The 11,208-nt window shown below is 38.0% G+C and overlaps 1 protein-coding gene and 1 non-coding gene across 4 annotated transcripts in view; both read right to left on the bottom strand.

Annotated features, from left to right (window-relative positions):
* Positions 1-390: 390 nt before the first annotated feature.
* The window catches only part of LOC146482612 (palmitoyltransferase ZDHHC17-like), a 30,404-nt gene continuing 19,586 nt past the window's right edge, over positions 391-11,208 (bottom strand). For 2 of the 3 annotated variants that reach the window (XM_085107046.1, XM_085107048.1), the window contains exons 12-18: positions 8,714-8,838; positions 7,908-7,970; positions 7,694-7,787; positions 6,835-6,918; positions 5,894-6,045; positions 4,195-4,289; positions 391-2,618 (exon numbers count right to left, since the gene is read on the bottom strand). In XM_085107046.1, the coding sequence (XP_084963172.1) occupies positions 2,492-2,618; positions 4,195-4,289; positions 5,894-6,045; positions 6,835-6,918; positions 7,694-7,787; positions 7,908-7,970; positions 8,714-8,838 (740 nt within the window). In that variant the 3' untranslated portion in view covers positions 391-2,491. Of the gene's footprint in view, positions 2,619-4,194; positions 4,290-5,893; positions 6,046-6,834; positions 6,919-7,693; positions 7,788-7,907; positions 7,971-8,713; positions 8,839-9,853; positions 9,955-11,208 lie in introns of all 3 variants that reach the window. The other variant, XM_085107047.1, reaches the window with a different exon arrangement.
* Trnas-acu (transfer RNA serine (anticodon ACU)) lies at positions 9,615-9,687 on the bottom strand. Its single transcript has one exon. It is a non-coding gene; the product is annotated as a tRNA-Ser (tRNA).

The following is an 11,208-nucleotide window of genomic DNA, read 5'->3' as shown; positions in this document are numbered from 1 at the left end:
ATGACCCGAAGAGCTATGCTGGAGGGGGAGGTTCAACCTTGCCAGTTGGTCGCGGGTGAGAGGCCTGAAAAATGACAGCCCCTGGCCCTCCAGGCTGGGGGTTTGGCATGGGTTTAATCACCCCACCCTGCAACTGAGAAAAAAAAAACCTGTCTAGTACGGAAAGGGGAAATTACTGCTCAGAATTTGGAGGGAGCTAATTCCCTGCCCAATTACCCACATGGGGAAAAGGGGATGATGATAGATGAGGAATTACATTTAAAATATCATAGACATCATATCATCTAAAGATGATGATGATGTTAAAACAATTAGATTATTTGTTCTCAATTCTATCACGCGAAAAAGATCTCCACCCATAACATAATGAATAAAAAGGAAACACAATACTTTCAAACCTAGCCATTACATCTTTTAATGCGTTGCATATCTATATATATGAACCTATGAACACATTTACATCTTATAATGCCTATGTTACAAAACCAAAACAATACAAAGCCGTTAAAAAATTGCTCATAAACTTACTATATCATTCTTTTAATAGTTGCATCTGGGAACAACAGTCCAAAGAGCCTGTTTATATGTAAAGAAGCTGATTTGGTTACTTGCCTTAGCAATGTTTACCGAGCTTTTCAGTAATATGCGAAAGTTTGTCCTTGCTGACCGAGTCAAAATTGACCCAACTCAAGTTATCACAACGGCCTTCGACACTCATAACCTCCTTGGACTTCTTTCCATAAATCATCCACTGTGATCACCGAGTATTTAAAATTATCTCATTTTTAAATAGTAACTTTTGCCCTACTTCTCGTTTAAAGCTAAACCGAACTTTACGTAAGCGAGCCAAAGTGTTAATATGGAAAGGGTTGTCCTAGATTGAAAGGCCACCCTCTCCTAGCTTTCTGGTGTTACCGCTTCCAACATTTTTTTGTTTTTTCGCGCACCAACTTCCCTTCTTTGTCCGCAAAATAAGACCTTTCAGCAAGCTCAAGTGTCGGGCAAAACTATGACAACACCGACGGCGAAATCTGTTGGACATATTTGCACATAGAATGACCCAATTTACCGTCACATTTCTTTCCAATTTACCATCACATTTCTTTCAGAATAAATGTACTTTGCGCAGAAACGGGAAACGAACACCGCGCGTATTTCGCGGTTAGCGCGGATGGTAAATGAATTGAGAGAATATTGAAAATCAGCAAGTCATGGCAAAAGCTTTTGAAGACTGGCCAATAACAACACATCTGAAAGAATACCGTCATACAGCGCCAATTTATGACCATGGCAATGACGCCATGTTTGCTAGCAACTATTTTCCTGAAAACCGTGTACCCAGCGCATTACCAGGGACAAGGCATGCTTACTATTTACACGGAAATCCCGGTCGGAAAATCACACGCTACGTCCGTTTCGCTCCATTTACCACGTTTCTGGAATTAGAGCGCATCGCTTGGAGCAAGATAAATCATTTAATATTTATTATGAATAAAAATTTCGAACCGGGTGGTTTATGTAAATATTAACGAGGCAATATAAGGGAGATTGTGCAAAAAAATCTTTTCTCTACCATGAAATTGCTCTCACAGCACCGGGAAGAAAGTATGAAATGATTTCTCCGAGGAAGAACAAACTGTAATCTCTTTTTAGCAGTTTCACCAAAATACACAGGAAGAACTTGAAAGAAACTGGGCATTTTTTTCAAGTTGCAATCTAATTTCCATCCAAGCCATCCGCAGCCAAAAATGAATAAAACTAGTTTCTCTGCACTAGTAGGGTTATAGTTAACAAAACTGAACCATTATTTAAACGTTTACATCGACACAAATGTTTTTTGGCCATTCAAAGTGACACCACAAATAGGTGGCACTGCCCCTTTAAGCGCTTGGCGCCTATTACAGTAGATTATAATCGCTGCTGCGGATTCGTGTCACAACGTTTCCAAAGCCCTATTTATTTTTAAATTGAAGTTACCGCAGAACTCGGACTCCCACAGGAGTCTCTAACTTTGCATGATTCTGGTGCAGACCAGAAAGTGAATTCTCCCGGGCAACAGTAATCCAAAACGTGTCTAAAAATAAGCCGATCTGTGAAAACGCAGGACACAGGCTTTGTATGCTTTGAGAAATGGGCTCCTGTAAGCGCTCAAAATTTTGACTTAAGATATACTCTTCTTCTCTTAATTGCTAACACTGTCTAATGAAATGATGCAAGGAATTTAAGAAAACATAACGGAACGACCGCAAAAAAAAAAAAAAAAAAAAAATCGTAAAACATAAATTATTGCCGACGAAATAACGCCCTCACCTGGACTGGGCGCGAGTTGACACACACCCCACAAACGCCCAGCCATCCTTTTTTATTCCGTAATTTAAATTTATTCTAAATCTATCAGTGAGGAAATTTTGCAGTCTTTCGATTGATTTTTTACTGTTGTTTTAGAACTGCCCGCTTGGCGTTCATAGAATTCGTTTTAAATACACGGATTTCACACAGTCTTGTGGGGTGTACTCAAGTTGGTATTGTACTGTCGGTACCAGTCCACCTGAAAAGGTCGCACCAGGCCGCAAAGGCTCACGTTCATAAAGTCGGCGATGTTTCCTAGGAGACCGCGACTGAAAGACAAGAAAACCATCAAAATGTCAAACAGGTAACCCTCTTAGGGCCAGTCATGCGAGACGAGAAACAATGAAGTACGAAAACATAGCCTGACAAGTGATTAAATAGAAAAAAGACCCTCGCACTTATTATATTCATATTCAATTATCCATCCTTCATGGGTATATCACGAACTCCCAATATCAGTTGGTAGAGCACTGCACCGGCATCGCAGAGGTCATGGGTCCGAATCCAATTCAAGCCTGAATTTTCGTCAGGCGTTCTTTTCGCAACGCTCAAGTTTCATGATTATGAAGCCTTATTTGGGTGTCTGTGCATTATGAATCTCTGCTATTAAACTACAGAGACCGTACTAACTGAATACAGCATCAAATGGTTGTTTGGTTTTTACCCAGAATCTGCTTAAGGTATTCCTGGAAGCCCCGGTGATTTCGTTGCTTTTTCCACATCTTAAAGATTATCATTAAAGAAATCTGCTTGCCAAGTTTAACAGCTGAAAGGCGTTCCGTTTTAGAAATACAAGCAATAGAAGTTTCGTTTCTAAGGATCAATTCCGCGCCAAAGTGGAGACATGTTTGTGGTTGGTGTTTAGTTTCCCGAACATGCCTTGTTGACAGATCTATCAAGCAAAAGGTTTGGACGAAGAAACACGAAATCCTCTCAGCCATGGACTTGTGTCCGGACAGAGCTCTCGCCACACTTGACGCTAAATTACAAGAACAACGAAGTGAGGCTCTGTATAGGATGTTAATTGATTAATTAATTAATTAATTAATTAATTAATTAATTTGTAGATGGAAAGCCTTCCAATTTCACTTTAACCCTAGTACCTGAGCAACATAATTACGCCACTCGAATTGCTTCCCTACAGCATCTGAATCCTAGTCCTTTCAGAAAAATTATTAGGAAATTTTGCCCAACAATTATTGGATGTTATTACTGGAATGATATTCCTATATCTATTCGTCAAAAACCAACAAAACAACTATTTAAACGAGCTCTCTTCCAGTATTATTTTGCTCAGTATTAATCACTGCCACACGACGTTGTAGAACGTTTTCTGTCTTTCTTCTCCTCTATTTATAATTAGGCTTCCTTTTTCTATTTTTTCATTTTTTATCAACAAATATTGTATCGTAATTTTAAAGGGCATACAATTAATTAACTATATTATGCCCTTCTCCACTCCTTTCCTACGCACTGTAACCTTTTTTTTTAATTTAATTTAATTTTTTTTTTATTTCAAGTCAAGGGATTTTACAATTTACAAAGCAATTGTAAATGCAACAAATTACAAAAATACAGATGCAACTAATTTGAATGACTAAACAAAGAAAACAAATATTGTGACCAAAAACAGAAAGGTACGAGACTAAAATAAACAAAAAGTATATACATATAATAAAATATAATCACACATTCCAAGTCAAGGTATTCTAGGTTTTACACTTCTTATACATTGTTAATGCAACAGATTTTGTGAGAGATTATTTTTAAAGCGAGACCATTTCCGCACAAAGACGCACTCTCACTCAGAAATACAAAATATTAATTAATTAATTAATTAATTACCTGAATGGAGTCTGTGGGGCTCCATGACCGTCCATGAAATGCTGGTATCTTGTCATGTTCAAGCGTTCATTGGTCGTCATACCAAGCCAGAATAACTTAAAACCAAGAGATGATGTTTTAGCGGAGAGAGACATAAATTAAAACCAGAAGTATCGAATGACCTCAACAGGAAAAGTCTATTGTTACATTCTTTATTACAGTACAAGAACCTCTTTTAAGCTGAACAACATCAGGACTGAGATTTGGCCAACATTTTTTAAACACCATGATAAGAAACCGCCATACAGTGTGGTTTCTTTAATATTTAATAGAGGTACTCCTTAAAGCAACATTCACTAGTTTCAAGAGAGGATTCATCTTCTCTTGCTAGTTTTCAATCAGTTAGCCTTCCTGCTCACATTCGCATTGATTAACTGAAATCCTTCATTAATAAGGACATCTTAAGGAAAGCCTTCAGTTTAGACCTCATAAGACGCATCGAACGCGTCCAGCGACGCGCCTGCTGGACGCGCCTCAAAGTTTATTTTAGATCTACCCTTCCTATGTGAGGAAAGCTATAGAGACAGGCTCTTGTCAATTGATATTCTACCTATCTGCTACGGGCACGAGTTTTTGGACTTGGTCTTTTTCTTTGACGCCACCAATGGTATTGTTTGTGTATCACATGACGTGCTCCCTGAACGCATTGTTCCCACAAGGGTTACTAGAGCAAGCGCTAGCAATGCAAAATCTTCCAGACCAAAGAAATGCCGCACTTCTACTTATCAGCACTCTTTTTTTGTAAGAACTTCTAGAACCTGGAACGCTCTTCCCCTGCAGTTAAGATATGAACATGTAAATCTGAACCAATTTAAATCTCTGCTCTCTTCATACTACAAAGATATACTTATTTCGCGCTTCGATATTGAGGACCCTAGAACCTGGAAATCTGTCTGTTTGAAATGTAATATGCCGCGCAAACTTTCAGAGCCTATTTCGTGTTGTTATTAGTTTACTATATTTTACTATCTTATTCGAGTGATGGGGTCACCCTGCCTTTACCCAGTACTTGTTTATTTTCTGTTTTACGATGTCATGTTCTGTTTATAGTTTTATTTTAGAAGGCGAAGTAAAAAAAAAACTAACTAACAAACAAAAAAAAAACTAAATCAACGAGTGTTAGCCTTCACGTCGATGTTTAATTTAACTTGCAATTGCTTTTCAAAACTGTTCAGAGTAAAATACTATGAACAGTCTTGAAAGCTATTGCAAATTAATGTCGATCGCTGAGTTAACTGAGCTATTATCTTGGAAATCTGTGGAGGGTAAAACGTTCCTGAGGGGGTGGAGAGTAGAGTGAATAACATGGGGTGGGGGGAGCGGATCCATGCCTCGCTGTTTCTCCTGTTTTCTCTTGACACCCACCTCTCCCATCTCGGTAGTCTTTCGCTCTTCCAAGCTTCAGCGCTCACACAGAAAGAACAGAAAAGTGCGAAGTGCACTTAAGCCCCTCGTAACGGCATCACAACTCAACTTATCATTAGCTAATTTCTAAAACAAATTTGAGGGGATTGCGGAGAATAAAGGAATAGACTGTCTACGAAATTCGACCTCGTTAGCTAACTTCTGAAACAAACATGAGAGGAAAGCGGAGAATAAAGCAACTGACTGTCTGCGAAAATCTACCAAGTAAGGCAAAATACAAAAGAGAATTGCGTACCTGATAACACTGACAGATAAAGAGTGCGCCGACCCACATGCAGTGAAACAAGGCGTTCAAATAACCCCAGGTTACCCAAGGAGCACAGTGGGCGCTTCGAGTAAGAGCGTTCCACACACCCTCAGAGTAGGGACCACACACCTTTACATAATCTGAATAGAAAAGAGCAGGAGTTAATAAAGAGTAGACCGTGGGGGTGGGGTGGGAGTTAAACATTCTTCATCCCATAGGAGTAGGGAAAGCAAATAATAAAAAATGTATCTCAACACGTTAAGTGCTAACACACTGTGAATCAACACATCACAGGGTTTTGCATTTGCAATTTAGAATTCTCTTCTTTTAGAAAATAACCCATGTCAATATTTGCATGTTTCGACAAGTGAAAAAAAAATGGCTCCCAACCAATCGCAGGGTCCCTCTCCAATTACTCAAGAGATTAAATAAATTTAGAAGGCAGTAGCGTTTTTATTTGCAGCGCTTTGAAACTTTCACGGCTTCCTAGCGAATTTCAAATTAACTAGTGACAATACTTTTTGTCCCGTACTTTGTTTGAAAAACTCTTTCTTACAGCACGGTTGAACTAATTAAGCACTGATGGCTATTGCTCTTTGTGCTTGGTAACAACGTGAAACCAGAACCAAAGTAATTACTCTGGCCAATCACAACAGACGTAAACAGCGAAATGAACCAATCAGAACTCGAAGGATATAAATGCAACCGATGCAAAGCGCAGGGAAAACGAGTGCAAGCGAATCAGGATTGATTTAAGTTTTCTTTCTGATTGGTTGAAAAAGCGGCGTAATTATTGCTCATCAATTATAGAGTGAAGTACAGCACAACCAGAGCAAATGCGAACTTACTTCAGACACTCAAATGAAAACCGCTCTACCAAATCCAAAAAGCATATGGAACATATTTCTGATAACTGACTTTTGACTTACAGACAGTTCCTCCATAGATGTACCAGAGAATCATACCAAACAGGAAAAACAAGTACCAAAAGAAATACACGTGATTTCCAAAACCTGTTTTAAAGAAGAAGCAAGTAGTTTTAGTGTACACCAGATCTCCATGGTTTTAGCCATCCGAAGAGCTTTCGGACGTAATTATCTGTTTTCATCTTCAATCGACTGAAAGCGAAAAAGAAGAACCAAAATATGCGAATCCATATTGGAAACTGCGTTTTATCCCTTCAGAACTGTGGCCTTCAGGTGTGAAAATGGGTGTAGATTCAGAAAGCCAAGTTTAAAAATGGGTATGGGAAATGGCATATAGTCTTTCCTCTGAAGCAATGTCAGGATCTGGAAATGGAAATAAAATGGAGAGCCAAGTGGCGCTACCCTCACTCAAAAAAGTGCCCTGCACTGTGACGTGTTTGGATATCTGACGAAAAACTCGTCGTTCTTGCATCCTTAATCCCCCCTTCAAAATCAGTTTGTTTGAAAAGTTATATGAAACACTCGTCACAGTGTTTCATCACAATATCAAAAACCTCGAAGTTCGTCAAAAATACTCCGCTACGGGTCGTATGTTCGGTGTTTGATATGTGATGAGACACTGTGTCCCGAGTTTGATTTATTACATAACTTTTTTTGAACAAGATTACTTTTGGAAAATATTATTGTGATGAACAAATATGACACACATTTTCTCATCCACCAAAGACCTGACCCCTAGGAATTTTTAAGGGGATTGGGAAATTAGAAGCTGAAAAAGCCTGCCCCCTTGGAAATTTATGAGGGGGACTAGGACATCGATCAGAAGCTATTTCCTAGAATAAACCTGATCAAGTGTACCCACCGACACAGTTCTCCACCCATGGACAATGGTGGTCAAACTTGGCCACACATTTATCACAAACAGAACAGTGTTTTGATCTGATGGGCTTCTTAAGCTGAAAGAGGAATCATGACATAGCACATGGTCAGTTTACATTGCACAAATTAGTAAGATGATTGATGATTTCTGAGACAATTCTGTAGTACAAATCAATAACATCTCAACATATACTTACAAGGCAAGTCGAACAAAACTTATTAAAGTTGAATGAGTTCTTTTCTACAAGTTCTATAATAGTCTACAAGGAGAAATAAAAACAAAAAAAATCCAATTCAACATCAGTGACATTCTGTATGATTGTTCTTACTGCATTACAGTGTTATTTTAAACTTCTGTGAGCAATCGTCTCATTCATGACTGCCCCCTTAATCCATTACATCATGTCTCAGTCAGACTGTGTTTGGAAACTTCTTTATGAATTTAATTCAATCCCATTTGGAATGAGTAAGTGCCGAGTCAAACACTTTAGAGCTTCCTCCACAAACAATTCAACCAACTTCTCTATCTGATTGCTTACAAAATGCTAATTTATATAAAGTCAAACCCCGTTATTACGGACACCTTTGGAACCAGAATGTCCTTATTATGTGGGTTTATTTTAAGAAAAATGTATAGGGTGGGACCAAGAGAACTGTCCATAGTAATGAGGTGTCTATAAAGCAGGCCGCGCGATTCAACTGTATACAAATAATAGATTGTATGTAAACCTATAAAAATAAACAAAAGCAACAACAACAGAACACAACAAACAAGGACATGTAAGATGTGGGAATATCACTTTGTTAAGTGGCCATGTTGTAGTGTGGTGATTATCGCGCATGGCAACTAATCAGGGGACATAGGTTTGATTCCTACAACACGTTTTTCTTCTCGTCTGAGAAGTGTGAAGATGACGCTGGAAAAAGAAATTCCACATACAGCAAAGAAGGCTTTATATTACAACCTTTCAGGATTAGATTAGTCAAGTCAGGTGTACCTTACCTGGCGCTGTTCAGTCGTTGTTGTTTGAACATACCCAGGGTCTACTTTCCAAGCCTTGTAGAAGCAGTAGTACAAGCCAATGGTGTTTACAAAGAAAAGTGCTAAGATTGTCGGAGTGTTTACATGTAGGAAATGGTTAAGGAAAATTTCACACAAAATCACTGAGTAAAAACATAAAAAATAAATTAATGCAGAAAGTCACTTCGGACATTCTTTGATGCACTTCTTCATCTGCCCTACCTAAATACGTTTGCAATACTGCAGATATCCAATCATATTTAAATAATACAAGTCATGTACTTTTTCACCAAGATTGGTATTTTAATAATTAGTATTTTATGATATGCCCGAATCTTATGTTTAATATTATTATATCTTATATTTTAACTTTAAACTGGTAACAACAAACTATTATTACAATGATTTATTATAAAGTTTCACATATAAACTGCAGAGAGCGGTTTTCAATTGAGCAAAGTGTCGAAAGTAATTGTGCATTTGCTTGGTTTTTGCATTACTACACTCTGTGATTGGTTAACAAAACTCGCGCCACTTTCTCAACCAATGGGAATCCAAACCAAAACCAATCATGTTTTCGCTGCACTTGTTTTCCTGCACTTGGCACCAGTTAAATGTATTTCCTTTGAATTCTGATTGGCTCGTTGTGTTGTTTACATCTGTTGCGATTGGCCAGAGAATTACTTTGATTTTGGTTTTAGGACACTCAATTGGAAACCACTCTATTTACCAGTTTCTCAATCCTTCAGTTTACTTCACCCCAGAAGACAGCTTTACCTTCTGGTAAATAATATTTACTTAAATTAAGGTACAACTTTAACTCCATGAGAATGATGTATTATTCAGTAATGACACAGGCAATCTCGGAAAAAATAATTCCGAGTGCTCCTATCAGGAGTCGAACCTAAGACCTTCCGATTAGTAGTTCGGATGCTCTACCACTGAGCTAGAGGAGACTCGTGGGAGCTAAGGCCATTAAACTAGGTTCATGGGACAAACATCCTGCATACTGCAGGACTTAAACTCCATTTAATGGTATCTATCCCAGCAGACATATTAGTGAGAAGGCAATTGAAAGGAGATTATCGGTATCTAATTAAGTTACAGCTTATTAAAGGATATAGGGCCAGAAAAAGAGAAACCAAGTTGTATACTTGAAGATTTTAGTAGCTAAATAGACACCCATGGGTACAAGGCTTGAGGGATGAGACCCATTAAAAAATCTGCAAACAAAAAAGTGGGTTACAGGAATTGCTGAACTCAGACAGGGAAAAGAGCACTAAATACGGCAACGTGAATGGAAATGTCATGTGCAAACAAAAAATACCATATTTCCTTAAATGAGCTCCCTAGGAGATTATTTCTTTTCATACATTTTTTGACTTTTCATGTTAATAAACGGGCTTGCATTTTTGGACACTTCACTTCACACTGAGCAAATCTCAAATTCTGTTAGAAGCAGTAGCGGAGCGGTTAGTAGTAATAGCCATAGTTGCTGTCGCTGCTGCAGTCACTGTCGCAGTACCAGCAGCAGCAGCAGCGGCAGTAGTTGTAGCCATAGCCAACATCATTGCGCAGCTGCAGCAGAAGAAGCAGTTTCTTAGTAGAAATAGTAATAGTTGTTGTAGTGAGCTTTTTTAATTATTAATTTACCATGTTTTGTAGTTTACTATCAATAAATTATTTATCACGACAAGTTATTCTTACTAGTGCAGAGCACAAATTATTAGTGACACAAATAAAAGTTAAAACCATAGAGGTAAAACCAAGTTAAGACTCATCGCAAACAATAAATTACCAAATGACCAAATAAAGTAGTTAGTGGTTAGCGTTTAGTGGTAAGTGTAATAAATTAGTTTTTAGACACCAAGCAGGTGATTGTTTGAGGGAGTGCTTAACCCACCATAACAACTTGCATGTCCTTGTCACTTTTTTAAATTTTTTTTATTTTATTTGAAATTTATTTGCCGCGTTACTTGATGGCAGCATTTGTAAAAAGATCAAGACATTTTGTATTATTTCAGTGATCAATTCCAATTCCATGAATTTTACGTTTGATCAAGTGGTAACAGTAAAGAGAAATTCAATGATGATCACTATTGAGGCTTGAAAAGTTAATCAAGTAAATTTGGTACAAATAACAACTATTATGTACATTTGTGAATCATTTTGTTGCCAAGTGCATTAGACAAAATTGTTATACACCGGACACACAGCTAATTCCAGCTCAGTTAAAAGGCTTGATCCATTTCATTGTCTTATGCTGCAGCTTAAAACCTGGCATCTTTTAAGTTGTTTGTGTTCGTAAGAAGTGTAGAGGGCATGTTTTTCGGGAAAGGCATTACCCTACCCAGCAGATAATGCCTTTCCTGGAAAAGGTATTTGATTTTTGTTTCTGAATTTTTTGGCCTTGAGACCCTCTCCCCTTCTCTCTGGAATCTCCAATTCCTTCTATATATGTTGGGGATGGATGTAAT

This window comes from Pavona decussata, unplaced genomic scaffold (genome assembly GCF_977016875.1).
Source record: "Pavona decussata unplaced genomic scaffold, jaPavDecu1.1 SCAFFOLD_45, whole genome shotgun sequence".
Classification (NCBI taxonomy): Eukaryota; Metazoa; Cnidaria; class Anthozoa; order Scleractinia; family Agariciidae; genus Pavona; species Pavona decussata.
The sequence above is the reverse complement of the archived record's forward strand: the minus strand, read 5'-3'. Positions and strand labels throughout refer to the sequence as shown.